This window comes from Protopterus annectens, chromosome 1.part1 (assembly GCF_019279795.1).
Source record: "Protopterus annectens isolate FY-2018-M chromosome 1.part1, PAN1.0, whole genome shotgun sequence".
Classification (NCBI taxonomy): Eukaryota; Metazoa; Chordata; order Ceratodontiformes; family Protopteridae; genus Protopterus; species Protopterus annectens.
Window position 1 is genome coordinate 368,634,565 of NC_056726.1, and position 26,979 is coordinate 368,661,543.

Sequence of the window (26,979 nt, forward strand, 5' to 3'; positions counted from 1 at the left end):
GCTCTGTTGCAAGATTTGGGCGAGTGTACTGATGGCTAGATAACAATCATCTGATGCTTACACACTTTCCAAAAGTGCCTGTCCTAAGTCCCCCACACTCAGGGGACAGGTGGAATACCCATGAATTTTCTTCCAAAATTGTAGTCTGGACCCATTTTGCAGAACCCTTGTCCTGAGAATCCTTCCCATTGTTCTACAAAGGCCAACCAACCTCCTATTCTGGACTGCAGGAGGTTAACAGGAGAGAAGAGGGTGGGATAGGAAGGAAGTACTGTTCTAAATTACAGCTGCTCCCTTTGGTTGCAACAGTCCTGAGAACCTGAACTACCTTTACGGTCAACTGTGCCTTTTCCTTGTCTGCCCTCCTTTCCTTTTGGGGCTTTATTCATGCATTGCTTGGGAGGCAGAGGGTAGTTTTTGATAAGTTTCAGAAATATCAAAGTGGTGGGGGAATAAAAAAGTCAGACTGCAGAGTCCCCTTTTACAGTTCAACACATTTCCCACAGAAGGTCCAAAGAGGAGCTCCTTGTCCACAGGGACATTAGGACCTCTGCATTTGCATGCCCTATTCAGTAAAAAATAAATTCAGTGGCAGCAGCTCTAATCATTTGACACACAAGTTTGTTACTGGGACATTTCCTTCTGCAATGTATTCTCATAGGCATTGCACCCTAATGCCCTCCTCCACACAGTCCTTGCAAGGAAGCAAAACAATGCTGCTCCCCTTTCCCCATTCCTTTATAAAAAGACAGACAACACTCGTACAATAACTACCACCAAAATATCATATTAAGGAATTCTACCTTATCCACTACTATAGTTTGCCAACTACATAATCTTAAATAATTCAAAAGCTAGCCTTCCTGCAGGAGCCTGGAGCTTTTTAAATACTTCCAAGCTCCTTAAAGGACAAACAATCTTTTCCACTGCTTATGCGAATATAAAGTTGGACATCTTGGACTGAACTGCAGTTATGATCACTCAACTTAGGGATAAGAGAGATCATTTTATAGAGCTACCATGACAATGAATGTGCTGAAGGGCAGAGCTTTTACGTAAACACAGACTCACCTCCCCTTTCTGGGCACAAATGACCTGGCTATAACCAGACGTAGCACCCCACCAAAGCTTGATCAAGAGGTGCCTTTCCAATTTTAGCAAATGTTCGGCTCCTTCCAAAGGGACATCTGGTGACATGACAAGACCACCAAACATGGCAGCTTCCTTAAGGACTTCAAAAGGTATAGGAGTCCATAGACGTTGGGCCTGGGGGCAGAGTATGACCACATTAGCATAACTGGACAGAAAGTCCTGCAGTATTCACTGACTTTAGTCCTCAAGTTTACAATTTACACAACTGAATTTGGAAAAAAAGGACCGGGAGGACTTGCAGATGAACAGTGAGCTAGGATGCCACCTCTTCCTGCCTTAGCCTTTGACCTGAATTTCCAGCGAATATTACAGACTGACGCTGAGACCCAGACAAAAACATTTATGCCAGTTTTTGAAATTAATATGCATTTTACAAGCAAGTATAGTCTGAATGAATACCATCCCCAAATCTCTGCTTGGAAAAGCTGTAAACCAAGCAAATCTATCAGAAGCACATTCTAAACAAAGTACTCTTCTACCAAATACCAAAAATCCAATACCAACCAGACACTACTTACTATATACATCTTCTCCATACGGACACTGCAGTGCAGCACTCCTGTGCCATCTTTTGGATGAGACAAAAGCCGCATCTGCCAAAGATGTTAGTAGCTTGTGTAGATCTCATGGCACTTATTGGGGGGGGGGTCCACGGTACCCTGGCCAAATTTCTCCTGCTCGGTATGACCATCACCATAGGTGCCATACAAGAGGCCATTGTCCTGGTGGGACTGATCTGGTCAACAAAGTGCAAATAAAACATCTAAACGACTGAGCAAAATGAGTTACAATTGCTGCACGAACATCCAAGGTTGCCTTGGTCACACTTGGACCAAATGTACTGTAATCAGCCTGGCCTTGGATACTTTGAAGTTATCTGTAAAGGTCAAGAGGGCAATCAACTAATGCCATTTTCCAGGAAAAAAGAAATTAGAGTGTGCTTAACCTTTCAGCTATATTCCAGAAACACACTGTGGGAAAGACAGGAGTCCAGACATTTGGAGGGAGGGGGGAGCATCCAACATGCTGAAATTAGGACAAAGCTACTGTTAGTTAACTGCAAAATAAATGACAAAACTGTTACAAACTCTGTACTGTTCAAGGAGACCAAGTAAGCAAGTCAAATTCTCACCATCCGTAAGCAATTTATTCCCCATCTAGAAGCCAAAATCCTAAATGCAGAAATAGTCTTAAATTTCACTGGATCTCCTTAGTAATGTTACTGTTAATTCTTTGCATTAAATATGTAAAAGCTGGTGCTTAAAAATCACATTTTAAAAGACCACCAGCAAATCGCAACCTAACCATCTCAAATCAATACTGGGCAGAAGTGATCATGTGGCAAGGAATACTATCAAACTCCACTCAATAGACCAGGAAGGTACTTGTGGCGCTAGCGAAAAACCTGCCGTGTTGCTATTGCACACTTCCTACACTCAGGAGTTCATTGGCCAGAAAGCCTCAGCTCTGAGCTCTAACAGTGTGCAGTGAGCTAAACAGTTACTTCAGCAAAAGCAGACCAAACTGTGAAGTGCACTTTAAAAAACTAGGCATAACCTACTTTTATAAGAGCATGCAAGCCCTGCTTTAAATTTCACTTCAAACTTGAAAGAGTTGACTGACTTTACAAGCACTGAGAATGAAAAAACATTTCCCTCAAAGTAAAAAATAGTCATCATACATGAGCCATGTTTGGGGTAGGTCTAAACATAAAGCCATGTGAAAATTATGTACTGAACAAAGGAATCTGTGGAACAGCAAAAGCAATAACTTGCAACTATTAAAAAGGAGGAAATCTGCTAAAAGCAATGTGTAAAGCCTTCCCTTGAAAACAGTGAACACCTACCTTGTTATTGCAAGGAATAGCAATATCAACATAGCGTAGAGGTGAATCTGTGTTACACAGAGCAATAGTTGGGATGTTGACATAGGAAGCCTCAGTCAGTGGCTGGTGATCAGCACGAGGATCTGTGACCACTAGAAGACGTGGCTCCCTGAAAGCAGCCTGAATCTGGTTAGTGAAGGTACCAGGAGTAAAACGCCCAGCAATAGGTGTGGCTCCAGTTGCAGCAGCAAACTTTAGAACAGCACGCTGTGGGACAAGTTTATTGTTAGTACTAGCATGTCTGATCAGTTAAGCATCATTTAATCTACAACAAGCAGCTTCAGAGTTCCATAGACTTGGTATTGCTTGCTACTGCCCAATAACAAGTAAATACAGAAAGCAAACATACTCACCATTAACAGTTGAAATTTGAATAGCAGGATCACTGCTGCAATACAATTCTTTATCAGTCACAACTGGCCACAGGGGACATGGTTCCTGACAAGGATATGTCACTGAGCAGCGCCTAGTTTCTGGAGCCAGAAGTTCCTAATGTTTGCCTTAAAGCCCCACAGAGGAAGAGAAGACTTGGTTATATGCTAGGACCTCAGACTCAACACCATGAAAACTTTGAAGGAGGACCCTTAAAGAGAAGTGTCCTACGGAATTCCAAAAGAGCTGTGGAGATATGTCAGTCACTCAAAGCACAATGGTATGCAAAAGCCTGCATTATACCATTATTCAAATTATGTCAGCATATTTACACAAATATACTATGCTTACATTAAGATAACTGCTGCAGTTTAACTAAATGGGAAGAGTGCTGAAAGCAGTTTGCTACCCAAGGGGTTTTCCGTATCCCAGACCTGGAGAAAGCTGCAACAAAGATCAATATACAAGGGCAATTGGTAAACGACCATGTGCAGCTGGGCAAATTGCCACCTGCAGCCATTACCCTTGTATGAGGACAGTAGTGAAAGAAGACATGTCATGCAATTTGACCTGCAGAGGAAGTCTATTCCAAAGCACGGGAAGATGCTTGGTAAAAACTCAATCCTCAAGGTTTTATTTATGCTGATGCAGATTAAAATGTCTGGTTCTAGTATTTGCTGCACAATTTAAATTTGAGAAAAAGGGAGGCAAGCATAACTAGCAACTCAACGAGCAAAGCACTAATCATCCCTCAGCGGTCTCCAAGACAATGAAGGGACAAGGCCTTCAGTCTCTCCTGTAATTAAGATCAAGACCAGAGACTTGTTGCTAACATTGGACAATCTGAATTTTGTCTCCAGTGAGGTACAAGCCAAAATGAGAATTATATTCTAGAGTCGAACACTGAATATACGAGTGATCATTTCCTTGGATCTGGAGGAGATGCCCTAGGCGATTAGTTGTGCCACAGGACTCCCCAGCTACAGTACCCACATGATGATCAAATGACAGGGATCTACAAGGGTATCTAGACTGCTAACTGCAGTTTCACTCGAAAATGGGATGTCAATGCTCTTAAGCTGCATTTCTTGCTATTTGGTTTTAGCCCTTTTACTATAACTCATGTTTATTAAGATCATTTGGAAATGAACACCAACCTTCAGGGTTTCTGACAAATGTAAATTTGGTCAGACGTCCTGGTTTTTGGTTCTGAGGTCAGACAAACTGTAGAACAGAACACAAAGCACAGATCCCCAGGGAACTCAACTGGTACCTTTGTACTTTTTAGAAGAGGCAACTGCCAAATGGACGTGAATTCTACTTGTTCTCTATCTTGCCCCAAAAGGGATCAAGGTTAAAAGCCAGTAACTTTACAATGGTCATGTATGGTATCAAATGCATTGGCCAGCTCAAGTTAAGCTGCATGCATAGCTGTTTGAACTATCACTTGAGTGACATTCTCAAGGAAGTTGACAATTAACAAGCATGATCTACCCTTCATAAAGCCAAACTGTTGAAAGTTGACCCTGAGATTTTTGAACAAGATTACCTGACAATATGCTCCATGGATTTACAAATCAGACCCATACAGCTGGTAGGTCCAATTTCTAGGGCCTGTATTAGACTACAGCTTTTAGCTAAACTTAGGTTCATAGGTGTGTACTAGGCTAATGGTCCTGGAGCCTTTACAAGCCTAGCCCATAGGATTACCCTGATACCATGCCACCCGACCTTAGTTCCCAGTGCCTCTGTTGATAGAACCACTGGAGTGATTTCCCGGGGTGAATTTTCCATTTCCCATCCACTCAAGATTTCTCTTTAAGAGGGTCAGTGAGGTGCTCCGCTTAACATGTATGGGGAAGTCTATTCCACAGCATGGGTAGTCTCTGGGTTATGAACCTACCCCTCCAGCATATTCTGTTGATTGCGGTAATGAGGTTGAGGTCTCTGGAGCGTGTGGGATTGGAATTTGTTTAGATGTAGCATTACTAACAGAGCTGGGTCACATGGCTTTGTAAGTCAGAGATTGCCTTTAAGTAGGCAATATGAGAGAGAATAGTCAGGAGTTTTTTTGAGTCTGTCCATATAGGACAAGTGTTTAAGGCCTAGGATCCTTTGTGAGGTACTTTTGTGGCTTCTCCAGTTGTTGCAGGTGACTAGTGAGGTACATGCCAAATGGGGCATTGTACTCCATGATTGGCCTAATGAGGGAAGAGTAGAGGGAGACAATGACCTTTTCTTTCTGGATGCAAAACCCTTAGTAATATGTGCCACATAGGACTTTCTGACCACAGAAGCAATGTGGTGGTCAAAAGAGGTTGCTGTCAACCTGTGTTCCCAGATCTCTTACGACTTGGGTTCAGTGGACTACCATCGATGTAATTCATGGGAACCGGGTTTTTCCCAAAGGGGATGACGACATTTTTGGCACTGAGCTTAAGGCCATAGTTCTGACATCAGTCATTGGTCTCAGTGACGCCTTTCTGTACAGTGTCAACACCACTTGGGCAGTTAATAGCCCCCAATTTGCAATCATCTGCGAATTGCCAGCCAGAGACCTTTTGTGTTGGCCTGGACTTGAGGAGATACCAAACAGGAAAGGACCCAGGACCGAATCAAGTGGGACTCCACTCGCGACTTGGCAGTCTGACCTGGAGTCAGCTACTTTTACACTAGGTTCTGTGAACCAGTTTGCAACCCGCCTAGTAATATAGGGGTTGATGCCTAGGCTTAGTAAGTTTTTCTATGATTCTCGAGTGGGGAATGGTATCAAAAGCCTTGGCCAGATCAAGTTAGGCTGTATGAACCACCTTGCCTTCATCCACAGCTCTGGTGACTGACTCCAAGAAGTCAACCAAGTTGAACAGGCATGATCTACCCTTCACAAATCCAGACTGTGTGGGATCCAGAGTTTTGTGATGCCCTATATCCTTGATGCATTCCATAGCTTCTCACATCAGACTAGTCAGGCTAATGGGGCGATAGTTCCCAGGGTCTGTAGTCGCTCCTCCTTTGTGGAGAGGGATGGCTGTAGCAGTGCGCCATTCTCGCTCCTCCTTTGTGGAGAGGGATGACTGTAGCAGTGCACCATTCTGTAGGGGCAAAGCCTGAGGTAAGGCTGTAATTGAACAAGGCACACAGGTAAGGTGCCAATTCACTCTGTGGTTCGTATAGAACACAGCCAGGGATATTATCAGGTCCCACAGAAGCTGTATTCTTGGCCTTGGACAGTGCTGTTTTAACCTGTCCAGGAGTAATATTAGGTGCCTGGCAATCTACTGGTGCTGTGATTGCTCCTTTTGGGGGGGTAAAGTTGGCACCAAATCTGTCGGCCAGTATATTGGCAATATCTGTTGGCTCTGTATAGGAGGTTTCCATTGTGCAGTAGCACAGAGCAAATCTGGGTATTGCCGTGGAGATTCTTTACATAACTACAAAAGGCCTTGTGTGGTTGTCTTTACTATCTGCTGCAATTATGTTTTCATAGCTAGCTTTAGAGGATTTGATGAGGGATCTCAACTTTTTGTTGAGGCTGACAAGGGAGTTTTTCCAGTCTTGGGACTTCACCTTATCCACATCAGTTTCCTCCTCCTGTTGTAGAGTTTGCTTATGGCAGGGGACCAGCAGACTGGCTTGCTTTGTTTTGGATGAGAGCATCATGGTTCTACTGGGTAGGGTGAGATTCATGCATTTGTGTACGTGTTCGTACAGTGCACTGGTGTAGGATTTGGCGGTCAGCATCTATTCTCCATTTGCATGAGTGCCGTGAAGTTAGCCACCTCTGTTTTTACGAGCCCAAAGTTAGCTTTGAAGAAGTTTTTCACGATGGTTACCTTTGCGGGGGGATGTGGATTTCCAAGGTGATTAGTTTGTGGTCGGATCTAACCAGGGAGGAGTTGGTGTAGAGCAACGGTCACCCATGTTATTAATGACCAGATCAAGGATGTTGGCTACCTCTAGTGGGTAGAAGAACAAGCTGGTCCAGGGCATTGGAATTAATAAATTCCAGGAAACGTTGGGCAAGTTTGGTACACTAGTAGTTTTCCCAGTTAAGGGAGGGGTAGTTGAAGTCGCCCAGTATGTGTGCGTTAGGTTGGACCCCAATATTCTCCACAGTGCTTAGGAATGTGGAGTGAGCCTTGGGACATGGTTGGGGACCTATAGCAAGCTATGACCCGAATCGCTGTCTTAGCTGCACTTGAAGTACCTCTGATGCGTTATGTTGGGCTACCAAGTCTGTAGGTGGGCACATCCTTTATGAATATGGAAACACCACCGCCTTTGGAGCTTCGGCCAAGTTCTGCGGCCAAAAGGTGTGGAATGAGTTACAACCTGGTAGTGCAAGGGTGCATTCTGCTGCTGTGAACCAGGTCCTCTGTTACAGCACAAATGTCAATGTTCTCCAGTTTAAGGAGTGCTTCAAGTGAGTGCATTTTGAGATTTAGACTTCTAGCGTTGAGCAGCAGGACCCTCAAGATTGCATGTTTGAAGCTATTACGGTGGTAATTTGGTCTTTGGAACACTGCCTAAAAGGCACTATGGGGGTGGCGAGAGTTTTGGCCAGTATCCAGAATCCCAGGGGTGAAAGATGACAGATCTCTGGCAAAGCATTGAGGTCTAGGTTATCCCAGACAGATACTGGATTCCCTTAGAATGACACCAGAAACTTTAAGTCAATTGTTGAAATCAATCATTTTCTGCTTGTACTGTGGTATTCTGGGTGATGGTACGATGCTGCTCAGGACTATGGTCATACCAGCCTGGGCTGCATAATCCAAGAGCTCCTCCGTGTCTCTTCATGTAGTCCAGGGTGATACGTCTCCGGTCATTCACACCCACATGTACAATGACAAGAGTCATATTTGTACCTGTTGAGGGACCAGAGTGCGTGCGTTGTGGCAGATCCTGGCACCTTACTTTCTCTTTATTCAACTCCATGACTAGTGCATTGGGCATGCGATTTTACCTTAGGGGCTTTGGTCGAGTGGCACAGTGTTTAGGAGAGTTGTATCTAGTGAATACTTCTGAATACTTCTGCCTTGGAGGTCTACCGTTTGGGTAAATATTTATGGACAGCCTCCGCGAAGGTGGGTGCGTGGTTTGTTTTATTATGTGAAAGCAGTGCTGGTGTGCGTTCTGAGGGCTGTGTGTTCCAGGTGGTGTGGTGCAAGTGTTTATCTTCTCCTCTTGACCAGCTATTCCAGTCTTGGCTGGAGAGCATGTGGCTTCCAATTTGGATATACAAATGCATCTCTTGCAAGTCTGAGTGTTGGGAGGTAAGAGGAGAAGTTTGTCAGTGAACATGAAGAAGATGCTACATTACCTCTGGATGCCCAAGTTCACCAGGTTAATAGGAGAAAGCACAGAGAAATGACCTTTAGACATGCTTGGAGGGGTGGGCATTAATAAGTATTGGAGCGGTTTCCCTGTAGAACATACAATGCTGGTAGCACTTGTGTGCTACAATAATTGCTACAAGAAGTCTGGCAAAGTGCTAGACTAATAAGCTAGTAAAAGTACACGAGAGGAGAGAACTAGCAGATCTAAGGGAAAATTTGAAGAGCAGACTGGCAACACTAAGCAGCTTACAAACAGTCCTGGATACAGCAATCTGTATCTGGACTCTACTAGTTACAGGAAAGGGGGTAAACAAGTGCAAACACTGGCTTTTAAACCAGAAAGTTGAAAGATATGGAAAAACTGCCCAAATAGCCAGTAAACTACAATTTCTGGGCCAAAAAACACTCCTCTTGTGGTAGATGGTGCTTACTGCTACAACTGACGAGCTAGAAGGCTTCCCTCCAAACACAGAAAGGCTTGGGGGGGTTCAGAAGCTTACAAGCAGTCCTGGGATACAGCAAATTTGTATCTGGACTAGACTAGTTACAGGAAAGACGGGAAACAAGTGCAAATAGATTTAGAGATTTAGGAGGGGTATGGGCAAGTGCATTATCATCAGTCAAAAGAATGGGAGACTTGTATATTAACATTGCCACCCAGATTGGAATATGTTACAGGTAATGCCCACGTTGTGTGCGTGTGTGTGTGTGTGTGTGTGGGGGGTCCACTACTTCACAGCAGGATATTAAGCTGCTATGAAGCTTTGCCATTTAAAAAAAGAAAACAGCCATTTTATTACATTTGCTAAACACTGCTTTACCATTTAGCATGAATAAAATACAAAGAAAAACAAAAGCATGCCAGACTCTGCATATCTGTTTGCTTACGTGCATCCATGAGCATAGGCAAGAGACAGATGGTGCTGATTACTCATTCATGATCTCTGCATACAGCATTTTTTTCAATGACTAGCATTACTGACTATTCTGTTTTTATAAACAGACGTTCTAAATCAAGGTACAGAGAAGCAATATAGGGTAAAAAATCAGAACAGTAAGAGGGACAATTCATTTGCACTGAACGTCACAGAGGATATCTTCACTCCAAAAGTGACTAATTGGGGTATGGTCGTGCACCTGCCTATTTTTGAATGTGTTTCTATTTGTATAATTCTGAGTGTCATTCAACATGTGCTTCAGTGTGTTTTTCAGACGCAACGCTTGCATGACTTTATTCTGAATGTAAAATACTTCCTCCAATTACATATACAACAGTAAGTTTGAAACATTAGGTGGAGGAACTATTTTGCAAATATAAAAAATGCATACTAATTAAAAAATACAAATAGTACACAGCTCATTCTTCAGCCTAATGTCATCCAGGGTGTGAGGGATTCTGGGATGAAAGTTGCGGGAAGAAATTTGTAGTAAACCTGTTGGCTAGCATACCTGTGCAGTGACATATGCTGTGGAACTGTCACCCCCCTCTCAACTGTGGAAAGTTCAGAGCAAAGCTGAGTGCTATTCATTAGCTTTCTAACACAGCCAAAGGCTTTATAGTTATCCTTTGCCCCAGATGCAAACCCAGGTTTGTTATTTTTTTTCTTGGTCCTGTAGTACCTCTTCTGGTTCCAGGCATTTTTTTTTAAACTGTCCCAGTACACAAGAGTTCTAGACCATGTTAAGGAATTTCTCCCCATTATAAAAATTTAACTATTTAAACACTGAAGTGAGGTATTTTTAAAATTCTCCATTGTGAGACTCCATACGGACCGGTAGATAAAATGCATTTGCTTAAAGAGGCTTAAAAATCCTTAGTGTAGATTACTGCATATTCAGGGTTGACTGCAGTAATGCCAAGAATAAAATTAGAAACTGTCATACTTGTTTAAAATACTTCTTTTTCTAAAAGTCTTTAAAAAGGGCGTCAGTTACCAGGGAAATGGAAGTCGAGACTTAAGTCAAAGTTAATAGGCTTAACTGGTGTGGGACATACTGGGGGTAAAAACAATGAGGACCATATCAAGAATGCTTTTGTTTCTATGGCAATGACAGGGATTTACCTAATCAAAAGATATGCAAAGGTATAGGTGCTCAATCTATGGTAAAGTGAAGCCACCAGGGATCACAGATGTTACTTATAGGAATTTCTTCTAAGACTACCACAAATTGCACATGTTCATTTGGGGTCATGAAAGGAGATGTATAATGGATCGGAGATGAATCATGCCTTATTCATAAGTAAACTGCAGTTCTAAGAGCTCCTTATTGAGGTTTCTGCTTCTTAGTCAAGATGGGAAATGATCCCCAACAAATATTGAAATTCCACTGCAGTTTTCACTGGGCCTGAAGGAATGGCAAGCATAAAATGTATAGAGTGCTTTCCTTATTTGCAGCCACATCAAACACAAAGTGCCTCAAAGTCAAGCAGTTAAGACTCCTGGTACTGAGGAGCCACCTTAATGCTGCCCAGTTTGGGATTTGATGGAAGTTGGGATGTTTATCGTTAGATGAACTTGGCCTAAAAATGGCACTATGGGGCAGACTTTAGGCCAGTATGTGGAAACCTTTGAGAGATTCAGGTCATCTTCCACAAAGCAAGTTAGACTGACCATCTCATTTCAGGTTAATGCATACTGGATCCCCCTTAAATGACAGAAGCTATCCAAGACAATTAAGTCAATGTCTTGTAGGCATAACTAGGTGGAAGTATTCCACTCAGAGCAAGGAGTCTTACCAGCATGTTTTTTTGGCATGCTCCTCCAGATTTTGCACATCAGAGCATTTACTCCCACATAGAATACCACCATGTGTTAGTAATCAAGACAGAGTCTTAAGAGCTCTTAAGTCAGCAATTCTGGTTCCTGAAAGGCAAGAGCGTAACCATGTCCTTGTCTAGCCTAGTGCAGAATCTGTACATCTTACAATTTAGTCAATCACAATCATTAGATCCATGTCTGTAGACAAAATGCATGACTGGTAGCCACAAGTGGTCAGAGTTTGGCATCTTAAGGAAGATCAAACCTCAACTTCCTCCCCTAACTCACTAAAAGAAACTTCACTATCCCCAAAACGAGGGTGACTGCTTACAAGCAAGCATAAGCACCAAGATACAGTATTAAAATTTAACTATAGAAATGATAAATCTAGGCTCAAGCTATCCTTGTAGGCTTTGGGTATGTCCACATCAGCAGTCAAGTGCCAAGAGTGGGCAGGTATGTTGCAGTGTAGACTGGATCATGCAAGACAAAAAATAACATTACATGGTCCATGTTTGTACACTGCAACAAGATATGGTCTGAAGTATAACATGGGTGGCAAGACAGAAAACTTCAGCCACTTACCCTTGTACAGTTCGAATTTCTGCTTGGACCACTCTAGACTATAAGGGTTTCTGGCCATTAGTGGAAATATAACAACATCCATGCTGCTAACCAGCATCTGAATGTCCAGGTGAGATGCTAGAAGAGAGCTCCTTAACAGAGGCAGCCACGGAATGAGAAACCAGACTTGTCAGTGCAGAAAGGGAATCAGAAGCATCCAGTACACTATTGATTCACAGTCTAATAGTATTACTCAGCCTGTCCGCCTTTAATATGCCCCAGTTTGTCTACTGCACAGCCAATGCAACCATCACAATAACCAACACAGGAATACTGCAAACACTACTTTTAATATTTCTGGGACTTCAGCTTTGAAGCAAATATAGCATTACTATAAAACATTTCATATTCAACTTTTTACCTCATCCTTCACACAATTACATGAGACTGTCAAATAGGTGCTCCATCTATTCCTTGGTATGGCAAAATTCTTTGTTATACAACTTAGAGGAACATATCAGCCAGTTATTTCAACATTAGGTTCCAAACACCTGATTAAAATAGAAAAATTTCCATTTAACCAGACAAGACCACCCTAGCCACCAGTAAAAATGACCCATTATTTTTGCATAAAAATTTTCATATAGCAAACTTGAAACTTTACATATTTAGGTACACTAGCAACACCCTTGGATACTCTTGCAGATGTCATAGATAAAAGGCCCAGTGTCCTTGGTTAACAGAAAGTACAGTTCTGTACACTTACCATAAACGTGGAGGTTAGAGTGCATTCACTATTTCAGTCCTGACTTGTGGGATTTCCTGCTGTGGAAGCCCTTGGCCGGCACGACTACCAGAGTCAAAAATCTCCCTCCTCAGGAGGTGAACACCCTTACCAGACATCAACATGTTTAGGTATAAAAGGAGACAGCAGACACCATTACTTCAGTTTTTTCTTAACCCCTTAGAAGGTAGGCGTTCCCAAAATGAAGCATAAGCAAGTGAAAAAGGTAGAAAAATGAGCCTGCAAGGTACACACACAGAGGGTCTTCTGGATAGTGCAGAAAATAGAAGCAGACTACTACTGTAAATAAAAAGGGGGAAGAAGGGAGGTAAAGACTGCAACAGTGAATAAACTAACATCTACATTTATGCCAAGTGTACACAACTATACTATATTCTTTGTGTTTCACTGTTGCAGTCCCGACTTGTGGGATGATTCCCAAAGCTGAAAGGAGAGTCAGTTATGGAGAAGGGAGGATGTCCTGCAAGATGGCAGAAGCAAATCCTGCTCTAAGACTTGACGAGGTGGTAGTGTTTGGTAAAGGTATGCACAGATGACCAGGTAGCGGCTTCCAAAACGCGTTTGGTAGGCAATCCTTTCAAGAAGGCAGCAAAGTAGAAGAGACCCTAGCAGAGTAAGTCCTTACAGTTTCAGATGGCTTCTTGCCAATATGACTAACATAAGGAAATACAGTGGGAGATCCACCTGGAGATTATCTGTCTGGGGACTGATTTCCCTTCAGAGCCAGTGGCAAAGGATACATAGTCGGTACGACTTCCTGAAAGATTAGTTTTGTCAAGATGCTAACGAAGCTGTCTGTGCAAGATGCTAACGAAGCTGTCTGTGCACATCTAAGGAGTGAGGGATACCCCCCCTTCTGAGGCTTGTGGAAGAAGGTGGGCAAGTGTACAGCTCTAGTCAAGATGCGCCTGTAACCATCTTGGGCATAAAAGATGGATTAGTCCTGAGTGATACTCTGGGTGGAATGAGAAATTTTTCCACCTCCACAAGAGCTTGTAGCTCAAAGACCCTTCTAGCGGAGATAACCAGTAAAAGGGCAGTCTTCCAGGAAATTTTAAAGCAGTACAAGCTGACTGTTCAAAAGGGTGGGTGGGGTAGCTTCAGTTTTTCGAGAACAGAACTGGTGGTCCCATGTAGGTGTGGGTTGCCTACTGGGAGTAGTGAGGTGAACCACTCCCCTAAGGATTATTTTTCAGCGGGTAGGAAAAGATAGGAAGAGTGGGCTGAAGTGGCAGAGGTGTGAATCTTGATGGAAGAAAAAGGATATCTCTGTCCACCAGGGTAGGCAGGTAATCTAAAGTGGCAGAAATACAGGCTGACTTAGGATTGTGTTGGATTTAAGATTTATGGTGAAAAGGGTCCGAGTGGAAGCCCGATCCTCAAGGAGCTTTGAATGACTCGTGGCTTGAATGGAGGCACTCATCCAGATGGGGGTAAATTTGGATCCCTCTTGTTCTGCAGAAGGCAATCACAGCAGCTAAACGTTTTAGACCATGGGTGTAGTAGACAAGCCAAAAGGCATTGAAGAAAATGGACAGTGAGCGACACCTGCCCTGAAGCGAAGGAAACTTCTGCAAGATTTATCTATGGGAATGTACAAGCAAGCATCTTCTAGGTCCAAGTTGACCATTAAGGCCTGAAGGGCCATCATGGGGAAAAAAGTCTGAAGAGTCCTTTTGAATTTTGGCACCAGCAGGGGCAGACTGAGGGTGGACAGGTCTAGGAGAGGGTGGCAAGAGCCTTCCTTTCTGGGAACCAGGAATAGTGTGGAGTAGAACCTTGTCCTTATTTGATGATGAAACTGGTTCCACTGAGCCCTGTGAGCACAGGTTGTAAAAATCGGAGAAAAGGCCTCCGTTTGACTTTGTGGAACATCTGGGTAACCAGAGTATCTCTATAGATCTTTGAAAGTGAGCTTGTAACAATCCGAGATAACCTTCAGTACCCACTTGTCTGAAGTAATGAGGAACCAGTTCTCTTTGAACAGGGATAGCCTTATCTTTTCTGGAGAGGGTGAGGTTGTCATTGCTGCTCTCTGCCATGGCCCTTTGGTCTGTAGCTCCTTTGCCTGGGGGTTCCCTAAGGACCATTGCCTAGACCTTTATGACTGCTAGTGCCTTTGAGGCCTTTCCCTCAAGAGGCTTCCCCTGGCTGCCTTTTGATTGAAAGGCAAAGGACCAGAGTTTAGTGGGAAACTCAACCTAGGAGGCTGAACCTGGATGAAGCCCTTGACAGTTTGCATAGATTTTGCTTCATCTTCCATTTTTTTAGCACAGCCTCAACCTTTGGCCCAAAAAGAAGTCCTTGTCCAGGGGTGCATCAAAGACTGAATGTGACATGGTCTGGTAGGGTCTCTGTTCCCCAAGCCAAGCATGTTTTCTAAAGACACAGCAGCTCAGCTAGGGGCCTCCATAACATCATAGTCAGTGTAAAGTGTCTAGCCACCTGGGAGCTGGAATGGCAAAGGTCCAACAAGTCTTTAGAAATGTTCTTGTCCTCCAGAGAGGAAATAGGTTTCATTTTATCCAAAATACTTCGTTGGCATTTTATCACATGACACTGGCAGTTAAGGGATCTCATGGATAGGGTAGAGTTGGTGTAGACTTACCAAAACCATCAAGGGCCTTGCTTTTCTTGTCAATAGGTAAAGAATTCTTAGAGCTGAATTTTGCTCCCTTGGGAATTGGAGTGACAAAAGCTCCGTCAGCAGAGGGTTTTTTTGATGGACTAAGGATAGAGAGTCTGGGTTCAGGGAAGAGTCCATAAAAACATCCTCTACCACCTCCAATACAAGACGAATAGCCAAAGGTTTGCATTCTGGGAGGGGAGGTCAATGAAGTACCCAACCCTCTTTTTAGATTGTGGGGAATTCCTGTGCTTCTCATTGGAAATGTTCCCCCAAGGCACAGTCTTTCCCCAAAAGTGTGTTCTTCATGAGATGAAGCTGACGACAGATTGTTCTCAGAATGTGAATCCACTAAAGTAGTAAGGTAGGGTTCTTTCTCAAAGACAAACCCCTCCTGGTCAGAATCCTCATCTGAATCAGGTGGTTCAGAGAAAACATCAGGGGTAGGATCCCTTTTTCTTGGGGAAGGCTCCAGAGTGGGTTGCCTAGCTCTAAGGAGAGGAGCTCCTTGGCTAAATTGACCAGGTCTCACTGATAACCTGCTCAGTGTGAGCCGGTAGGCACAGGACTTGAGAACCCTTCTTAGAAATAGCTTTAGCCTAGGTGCATCCACCATCCGGAGGTCATTCTCTTTGCAAGGCAGAATCTATTCAGGCAGATGCCTCAAAGGAACACTGCCAGTATGGGATCGCTCGGAAGCAGATGTCTGCTGAACGACTCCAGGCCCAACCGACAAACTGAAAGCCAAGGCCTGTGTAGAAGATGAGGAACCAGACACCATGCAGGAGGCCTGTGCCACCACCTTGGTCCCATACGGGGGCTGTAAAAGTGCCTGGTCTTCCTCAGTGATAAGCCTTGGGGAACTGGCAGACAGTGAAAGGTTGTCGTCAGAGGCCCTAAGCCCGGGTCTTTTTCTTACTCTTGGTGAGCTCTACTTCAGGATGACTAGCAGATGCCATAGAACAGGTCTATATCAATGTTGAATGCTGACCAGCAGATGTCATAGAACAGGTCTATATCAATGTCGAATGCTGACAAGTTCGAAGCACTAAACTTTGAACTTGAAAGTTCTAAGTGTATGTATAACCGAGATCGCCATAAAGTGCAGGAAGGGAAGGTTTCCCTTAACTGCCCTGTAGTGTGATCTCAGAGTTGGTATATTTAAGTAGTGGGGGGAGCAGGGGGGCTTGCCCCCATGCAGAGCATTTTTTTTTTTGACATTCAACGCTTTTAGATTTCAAACTTTCAAGTTCTAAGTAGTTTGAAGCTTTGAAGTTGTCAGCATTCGACAATCTGACACGGACCCCATAGAACGATGCGCAGAAGACTAGAAACATATGCCTAGCTAAGATTTTGGCCCTACACATGATGGGCCTAGGATTGAAACTACCTCAAAAAATAAGAAGTCATGATCAGAACCTAGACAGGTGACAAAAGTATGAAAAAGTCTGTGTGGGATTTGCTTACCACACAGCAAAGATGATGGTTGCCCTTATCTGACATGAGTTAAGGCCAAGTAAGGGTTTCCCAATGGGGTACTTTACAGCAAGAACAGTCACGGCATCGGCTGGCTCCCTTTATACCCAAACGTTCTGATGTCAGGGTAAGGAATCCCCCAGCCTTAGGAGGAAGATTTTTTTACTATGGTAGTTGGGCCAGCCCAGGGCTTCCACAGCAGGAAATCTCACAAATTAGGACAGCAACAGTGAAACATGAACAACCAAGGATACACTTGGCTAAAGGTGGGACAGTGGTAGTTAAAAGCATTACCAGAGTACAAGGGGAGGAATGCAAGCTCCCACCCCAATAAGAAGGCATTCACTGCACAGGACTTTCTGCACAAGTTACCTGGCATAGAATTTTAGAGATTGTTCTGTAAAGGAGAGCAAGTCCATTGCTGAAACACAAACTTTGGTTCAGTTGTAGGTTGGAGAAATACCTGCTCTGTTGGTCTGGAGACATAGGACTTCAGATTTTAAGTCTCTGCAAGCACATCAGTTTCTAAGACAACACAGCTATCCTGAACTGCAAACAGTGCCCCCTTGTTTGAAATACTACACAGTGATATTGACAATCACTAATTTTTAGTACGCTTGTGTACCATACATTAAGTATTTTAACACAGAAAGACAGTGCCCAATATTTATGCACTTTCCCCGTCTTTTGGTCCACTGTCCCTGCAACTTTTCAGTGTTCAATGTATACCCCCATCAAAATCCAAGGTTTCAAAACATGCTTTTATTTTATCAAATTACGATTTTAAAAAGTGACCGTATTTAAATGTTGTTAGGCACCATTTTTGCTAAAGATGCAATTACAATTCTGACAAAGCTTTGTTTTACAAAATTTCACAATTTAACGAAAAACACGTGTACCTTTTATTTCATTAAGTACTTATCCAAAAATATGAATGTTCCAGGGCATTTCACATGTAAAACTAGAGGAATTGCATATATTAGTGTTTGCAGTGGATGCCCTGCGTTTATATTGGTATGACTACCGGAACTTTGCAGAAAAGTATTAGAGAACATCAGTATACTATTAAAAAATGTGACCGTAATAACCCTTTGTATAAGCACTCTACAGAATGTGACAGCTACAAAGTTTTTCTACAATAGAACAAATTCATTTCGATTTAAGAGAAAACTATAAAAATTATATAGAGCAGAGAGACTTATTGGCAAATAGAACTGAAGGCTGACAAAAAGCCGGGTTTAAACGAAGTTAGGCGTTTTTTTGAGAGATATAAGATTGCATTTTAACAAATAGCATGTGTAGTTTTTCCTTTTATTCTGAGTAAACTGGTTGACTGTGTTTTAATTGTGTTTTAATGTGTTGACTGTTTTATAGCAAAGTGTGCGTTACTGGTTTTTGTTGTGAAGTCGTCCTAGAGACGAAAGCATTAAAAGGTTGTATGCTCATTCTGAAGTCTTCTATTCTGCTTTTGCTGCTTCATAGGTTGGTACTAGGCAACCGGCCCTAGGGCCTACACAAGCCTAGCCATAGCAATTCCCTGGATATTTCTTCCCACAATATTTACTTGCCTGGACCCCTGTCTAGCAGGGCGACTGACATCAAATCAAGGTTCCTTTTGAAGAGGACCAAGGAGTATAGGGAGTCTCTGGGTCGGGAATCTATCCCTCCAGCATGCTTTGTTCATTGTGATAAGGTTTAGATCCCTAGAGCGTGTGGCTCTGAGGGATTGGGATTTCTTTAAGTGGAGCATGTCTAACAGCTCAGGGTTTGCCATGATCTTGTATGTTAAAGCAGAGATCACCTCTGAGTAGACAATATGCCACAGAGTATAGCTGGAGTTAAAAATACCAAAACAGGGCATTATACTCTATAATGGGTCTAATGAGGGGGAGGAGTACAGTGGGACAATGACCTTTTTTTCTGGATGAAAAGCCCTTGGTGATTAGGTGTGCCACATAGGATAGCCTGGTATTGCAGGGGTGCTCTCTGAAGCCTTGAACCAGATCTCAGTTACTGCACAGATATCGATTTTTTTCCATTTTTAGGAGTGCCTTGCGAGTGTGCATTTTGAGGTTTAGACTTCTAGCATTGACATGCATTACCTTCAGATTTTGCATGCTTGTATCTGTTACGGTGGTGGTTTTGTCCTTTGAACCTTGCCTAAAAAAGGCACTACAGAGGTGGCAAGAGCTTTAGCCAGTAACCTGAATCCCAGGGATTGACAGGTGCATACCATCTCTAGCAAAGCATCGTGGCTTGTCTATCATGTCTTCCCAGGCAGACATGATACTGGATCCCCTATGTATGACACCAGAAGCTTAGCCAATTGTTGAAGTCATTCATTTTGTCCTTATACTGTGGTATTCTGGGCGAAGGCAGGATGCTACTCAGGGCTAGGGTCATACCTGCCTGGGCCATGTGATCAGAGCGCTCTTCCATGTTTCTTTTCATGTAGTCCAGGGAGGTACGTCCCAAGTCATTCACTCCAACATGGACAATGACAGAGTTGCATTTGTACTTGTTGTGGAGTGACTTGAGTGCATGCATTATGTGGTGGATCCTGGCACCCAACAGGCAGCCGACTGTAATTTTCTTTGTTCAGGCTGGTGAGTGGGACATCAGTGTGCCTGACTATAGAGCCACCTATGACTAAAGTGTTGGGTACACTGTCTTGCCTTAGGGGCAGTTGGGTGGCACACTGGTGTTGTGAGCTATGTGTCACTTTGGTTGTGACTGGTGTTTGCTTGCGTTCCAGCTTCGGAGGTCCTTGTTGCTTGGGCAGGTTAATGTTAAGGGCCTCCGCATACGTGGGTTTAGTGTTGCTATGTGTGGGTTTTGAAGGGCTATGAGTTGCTTGAGGTGTAGTGCAGGTGTTAACCTTCTCCTCTTGACTGTCTATAGCACAATCTTGGCCAGAGAGCTTTGTTTCCAGTTTGGCTATGTAAGTGCTTCTCTCACAGGTTGTAGTGTTGGGTGGTAGAAAGAGAGGGTTGTCTGTGTACATGAGGCAGTTGCCACATTGCCCCAGTATGCCCAGATTCACCAGGTGGGCAGGAGAAATCACTGGAAGCCGACCCTTGGACATGCCTGTTTAGGTGCTTTTTTTGTAAAGTACAGGAGCTGTTTTCCCTTACCTTTGCAAGTTACTTTGCAATTATAAGTTTCGTTTTCGGTGGGCCAGTATTTTTACAAAATTTCATAATTTACTATTGTTAACAGACATAAGACAGAAATTGGATTCTTCTCAGGATACCTTTCCCCAGATAATATGAAAGTCTTATTAGCATTTGCTCTCAGAAATCTTGAAATGTGTAACTGTCATTAAATGCTAAAATATGGCTAGTATTTCTATAAATCCAACATACTTAATACAGCCTTCATTTATACACAATTTAATGTTTTACATATAGTTACTAGTTATCAGATGTATTTGTACTTTTTAGCAAGTCTCCTTCTAGGAGTTCTCAATCTATACAAAAACATAGTTCCAGCTTGTAAACACATAAGCAAACTATAGCTTTTTATTTTGCGAAAAAGGTCTTTAGCACACCACCACAGACTCTCTCAATTAAAAACACTTATTAAAAATTTGGTTAAAGACTTGGTTAAAAACAAAGCTTCGAGCTTGTGAAGCCTTTGAAAAACTACAAGAGCTGCTGTAGCCTTCATCAGATCGTAACTGGCAAGGCCTTCACTTTTCATTAATTGAACTACTTCTATTCATGTCCTTTGAGCTACCTTCAGCAGTTGAGAGTTCTGTTTTACACTGATAAAATAAGCTATTTTCCCTTGCCCTAGTATTAAAAAAAAAATTATCCAGCAACTATGCTTAATCTATGCCCAAAATCAAGTGAGCGATATGCATGCCAATTATAGCAACATAAAAAAAAGCAATTCTTGCAGAAATTTGAGGGAAAAGCCACCTAATGCATTTGTGCAAAATAATTTGATTACAATTAGTCAACCATTTACCAATGGCAATAAGCCATCTGAAAATGTACTGTGAGTTGCCAGTACATACGTCTTACTACCTTTTGCAATAATAGTTCTACAATTGTCTATAATCCTGCTACAGAATGGGCAACCTGTACATTAAACTAATGTTGTCCAGCACAGTGCTGAAAAAGACCAATTCCACGAAGCTCCGAAAGTTAAGCAAATGGCTGCCTTTTTGCTCATTAGAAAGTACTTGGATATACACGATAAAAAAAATGCACGTGTGCATGCTTGTCTGTGCTAGCTTCTGCAACTGAGACCATAAACAGAGCGACAAACAAAAAAAATTAAAGCAATTAGTTTAAAGAAAAACCTGTGTATGGTGCATGTGCAACAGTGTTAAGACAGAATGAGTGTTGGTAAGCAAGACTGCAATAAGCAGTCAGCAGCATTCAAGTATGAAACTAATGTCTAGCATAATCAACTGACCTTAAACCACACTGGTTTACCAGCAAATCTTCAGTTCTACAAGACAGCAGTGGCAAAATTAGGTAACAAAAGCATGGTGAAGGATGCATTTGCAATTAAAATAACGTATCTGATGTGCATCAACTCAAACTGGCTGTAACTGATGTGTGCATTTACATTTGTTTTGATTTGGTGCTTCTGAATGTGTCACACACACACAGACATTACATAACACACACTTTTGCATGCATGCAAAATAATTCCTCCAACAACTAGGTTACCTAGGGGTAAGCACTAGGTAGTCTACCACAGGAGTGGTTTCTGGCCCAGACATTTTAGTTTATTGGCCATTTGGGCAGTTTTTCCATCCTTTCAACTTTGGTTTAAAAGCCTGCATTTGCACGAGTTTGTGCTTGTTTAAGCTCCGCTGATCCAGATTTGGCATCCTGCAGACTACAAGTGCAAAAGGAAGGAGAAAGAGATACAAGTGCCTCTTTTTATTTTTTCATAATTTACTGCTTTCTGCACTTTTTTTTTTTATTTAAACGCAACTGCATTGAAACTGCACTTGCTTTAATTTTGCTACACACAAGTGTGCTAGCTTGCACTGCATTTAAATTGTTTCTACTGCCATTTTAGCTGCTTAAAACAAAAGTTCTAAAGTTGTTTCCTGCCTGTTCTGTAATTCTAGTACAGATACAGATTTGCTGTATCCAGGAATGTTTAAGTTTCTGAGCTCCCCCAAGCCTTTCTGTGTTGGAGGGAAGCCTTCTAGATAATCAGTGGGAGTGGAAAGCACTAGGTAGCCCATCTATCACAGGAGGAGTGGTATCTAGCCCAGAAATTGTAGTTTATAGGCAGTTTGAGCAGTTTTTCCATCATTTTCAACTTTCTGGTTTAAAAGCACGGGTTTGAGCTGGTTTAAGCACCGCGAAGTGGCACTGAGGTAAACCATTACCAGCACCAGAAAGTCTGCTCTTCAGTTTCTCCCTTAGAATTTGTTTGTTTTTACTTCTTGCACTTTAGCTTACTCGCCTTGCACTTCAACAGGCTTTTGTAGCATTTATTGTCAACACTAGCTGTTCCTACACAGCTAACAGTAGCAGTGCTTATAGACCACTCCTCCTGGCACGATTGTAGGGCAATTTCCTGCACTTTCACATGGTGAACTTGGGCATTCTGAGGACAGTGCATCAACTGTCTTATGTACACAGACAACCCTCTCCTCTTGCCTCCCAACACCCATAATGTGAGAGATGCGCTTATCACCAAGCTGGAAGCAGTGCACTCCCCAGCCACAACCGGACTAGTTAGTCAAGAGGTGGTGGTCAACACTTGCAACACACTACACGGGACAGACCCCCTCCAGAACACAACTCACACAAACCATACATCTAACTTAGAGGCGGCTCTCAAATTTACCCAGAACCCCCCCCCCAGACAGAAATGCAGTCTACCACCACAACACACCACCAACCACAGAACACATAGCTCACCACCACAGTGTGCCTCCCAACCAAAGCCCTCAAGGCAAAACACTTTGCCCAATGTACTAATCATAGGAGACTCAATTGTGAGGCACACTGGATGTCCCACTCACTACGTTGAACAAGGAGAAGGTGACAGTTGTCTACCAGGCCAGGATCAGCCACATAGCACATGCACTCTGGTCACTCCACGACAAGTACAAATATGACTCAGTCATTGTCAATGTGGGTGTGAATGACCCGAAACGTACCTCCTTGGACTACATGAAGAGATGTAACTATTGGATTAGGTAGCCCAGGCAGGTATGACCCTAGCCCTAAGCAGTATTCTACCGTCACCCAGAATGATACCACAGTACGAGCAGAAAATGATTGACTTCAACAATTGGGCAAGTTTCTGGTGTCATTCTAAGGGGATCCAGTGTGACTGCCTGACGACATGCTCTTGCCACCCCTTATAGTGCCTTTTTTAGGCAGTGTTCCAAAGACCAAATTTCCACTGTACCAGCTAGAAACAAATGCAATCTTAGGGTCATGCTGCTCAATGCTAGAAGTCGAAATCTCAAGATGCACTCTCAAAGCTCTTCTCAAAATGAAGAATCTCGACATCTGTGCTGTAATGGAGACCTGGTTTAAAGAGGCAGAAAGCACCTCTGCGCTTCCAGGCTAAAACTCATTCCATCGGCCCCGGAATATGGCCAGAAGCTCCAAGGGCGGTGGAGTCACCATATTCATAAAGGATATATGTGCCTCTAGGCTGGTAGCCCAGCACAATGCATCCAAGATGCTCCAGGTACAACACCGGGTAAGACCGCGATACAAGTCATAGCCTGCTACAGAACCTCAACCGGGATAGACTCTCACTCCACATTCCTAAGCACCCTGGAATCTATCAAGGTCCAGCCCAATACTCGCATACTGGGTGACTTCAACTGTTTTCCCAGTTGATGGAAGGGTAGTTGAAGTACCCATGCACCGGCCCAATGCTTCTTGGAATTCATCAAGTTCAATGCCCTGGACCATCTCATTTCAACCACAAACTGCTCACCATGGAAATCCATCTCACCTACACCCCCCCCCCAAATGTGACCACCCTGAAAAAAAAAATTCTCCAAGGCTGATTTTGGGCTGCTAAAACACAGAGGTGGCCAACTTCTCGGCACCTATGCCATTCCCCTCAAAATACAGCATACAACAACTTTGTTTGTAGTTTTATTACAGAGTGTATCTTGGGGTGGGACCTGTAAATGACTTGTCTCCTAACTCATATGCTGAGCTGTATTCTGGCTTAAAAAGGACACCAGTTTAATACATTTATAGGAGCAGATGTTTTTTATATTTTAATTCCTTGTGCAATTCAGTTTAGCCTGTTAAACATTTTAATCTATGCAGAAATCAAACTTGTCAAAAACATTTAACCATTTCCTAGTACAGCACTTTTGCAGCATAATGACAACTTTAAACCTTGAATTTCAATGCAATATACTCATATGTCAGAATAGGAATTCATTTTTATTCTCAGCAAGTCTGTTCACACAGAGAAAGTGAAGACATGAATGGTTTGCATTACTGGGCACTTCTGAAACACTGTCAAACAGCCAACACACTCACTAGCAGCTCGGATATGACCAAGATGGCAAGAACACAGCTGTCGATGGGACAAAGCTCTTCCTGAATGGGAGGCATGGATCAAGCAGTTGTCTTGAGAGATGTACGCAAACTTACTTTGTTCCAAGATGGACAAAAATTATGCAGTCAAGCACTTTTTTTGGTTTTTTTGAAGACTGATCAGTGCAGTGGACTGTCCAGATGGCAATTCAGGGCACTTAGGCATATGGCAAGTCAAGGCACTTGGGCATGCTCTTTCCCAGCTGCAAAGTGGAAAAATTGTTTGTGCTCCTTGTGAACTGAAACTATTCCAAGTAATTGTCCATGTCAAGACATTAAATGCATAATGAACAAGGAATAACCCACAAATTTAACATTTTGAACTTCACTCAGCAACTTGCCCGATCTTAACAGGCCACAGACTGCGTACTACAAACAGTCAAAAGTGCCGCCTTTGTTCCTGTTAGAGCTCCTTTTTTAAAGCTTAATGTAGTAGTTTGAATCTGTTCTGAACTGGTTGGCAAGTACCTGAAGCATTCAAAAGAAAAATTCAGAATCTGCTAATGACAATCAACTCTTATTCTTGGGTCCAATTTCAGGCTAAACCAATTTTCAATGAAGGCAGCTACTCATCCACCCAAGACACGTCAGGGGACTGCCTCATCAATCCGTTTTCCTGGATAGGAAGGAATCTGGGCATACCTTACTGCCCAGTCAGTCCCTTACTGCCTCTTCTATGCCTAAATGTTTCTCAAAATCCTCCCTTGCTTAACACGTTCTACCCTTTGCTGCCAAGCTGCTGTGACTACCTCAAGAACACTATTAATGGCGGGATCAAGAGGACTTTATGACTGAAATGTAGTTGTCATGTATGTTTACCTTGCTTGACCTCTTCTCTGGAAGAGACTCCCCATTCATGTGAATACCTTGCTTTACCTCTTCTCTGGAAGAGACTCCCCATTCATGTGAAACAAAGCTCTTCCCCAAGCCTATTCAAACACAATCTGGACCAATTGATGGGAAATACCAAATTCACTCCTTTGTCGCCTGTGGCCCTTATGGACAGACAGTTTTAGATGCCCTAAGGCAGAGGCATATACCAAAGCCATTCTAGCTTGTGGGCATTAATTTGGAAAAATGGGGCATGAATGGCTAGGCTTAAAAAGGCTCCACAGCCATTAGCCCATTAACCTCCTATGAACATGTGAATTTGACATAGAAGGCATTACTAAAAAAAAAAAAAAAAAAAAAAGGTTTGAAACAACATGGGACAGCAAGTACTATCTACTGTTTCACTAAATCATCCAGTTTAAGAACAAAACATGACCACCAATATGCTACAACACGTATACAAACAGGGGATTATCTGCAACAGGGACAGACCAAATGCCTATACAAAGAAGTTATGTACTCACCATAACAATCCATCTGAATAGTCAAGACTTCATTTGTCAGCAACCTGTGGGTTTCAGATCCGATACGGATCCGAGCTGGCAGCTTTCCAAGCCAAGATCCGAGCTCCAAGCTCCTCCCCCTCACCCATACTACACTACAACCTCCTTCCAACCCTCAGATCGAGTTTGCCACCCACAGCATGAAACACATCAACCCAAGAGACATAACCTGACCTGAATACATAAACTAGGCTCACCAGACCCAGAACACTGAGCCCAAAAACAGACGTAAACCACCACGGTCAGGGAGAAGGAGGGGAGGAAGGTTGCTGACAAATGAAGTCTAACTACTTGGATGGAACGTTATGGTGAGTACATAACTTCTTTATCTGAAGTAGTTAACTTCATTTGGTCATCAACCTGTGGGAGTCCCCAGCTACCAAAAGCCTTGGGAGGCCCTTAAGGAAGGATATTCAGGAGCACTGCAGAACCAAGATGCGCTTCCTCTACACACCATATCCAACTTGGGTCTACATTAGAACAAATATTTAACAATTCGAATCACTAAAGGTCAACCTTTAGTGATAGAACTGTTAAAACACTGAATGTTCAGAGGAAAAAAAAAAAAAAAAAAAAAAACACACACCTCAACGGTGTAGGCAGGGGGACAAACACACCTGCACCCACCACTACTTAAATATACCAACTCCGAGACCGCACTACATTGAAGTAAACCGAAATCACACCCTACGGAGATTTCCATTAAATTGTTCGATGTTCTGCAGTTTTGCTATTCTCGTGTCGATGTCAGATTAGACATTGTCGGCTTTCGAGAATTTAATATAAACCCGTCCAACTTGAGGTAATGAAAGTGAGAGGAAGCCCAGGTAGCCACTGAACAAATCCAGGGAAACCCAATCAAAATGCAGCAGAAGTGGCCATAGAACGAGTAGAATGAGCAAGAATCCTGGCTGGTTCTGGTAATCCATGTTCCTTATATGCCTGCAAAATACAAAGAAATCCATCTAGCAAGAGTGACCGTTGAAACTGGTTTCCTCAAAAAGTGTTTGGCAAAGGAAACAAAACGCTGATCAGACAGAAGGGTTTA

At 42.9% G+C, this 26,979-nt stretch overlaps 1 protein-coding gene and 1 non-coding gene across 5 annotated transcripts in view; both read right to left on the bottom strand.

Annotated features, from left to right (window-relative positions):
• Positions 1 to 26,979, bottom strand: part of LOC122805094 (40S ribosomal protein SA) — a 79,297-nt gene that overhangs the window by 34,730 nt on the left and 17,588 nt on the right. For all 4 annotated transcript variants that reach the window (XM_044075324.1, XM_044075321.1, XM_044075323.1 and 1 more), the window contains exon 4: positions 2,999 to 3,244. In XM_044075324.1, coding sequence (XP_043931259.1) covers positions 2,999 to 3,244 — 246 coding nt within the window. The remainder of the gene's footprint in view (positions 1 to 2,998; positions 3,245 to 26,979) is intronic.
• On the bottom strand, positions 2,487 to 2,641 carry LOC122817381. Its single transcript, XR_006367230.1, has one exon. It is a non-coding gene; the product is annotated as a small nucleolar RNA SNORA62/SNORA6 family (small nucleolar RNA).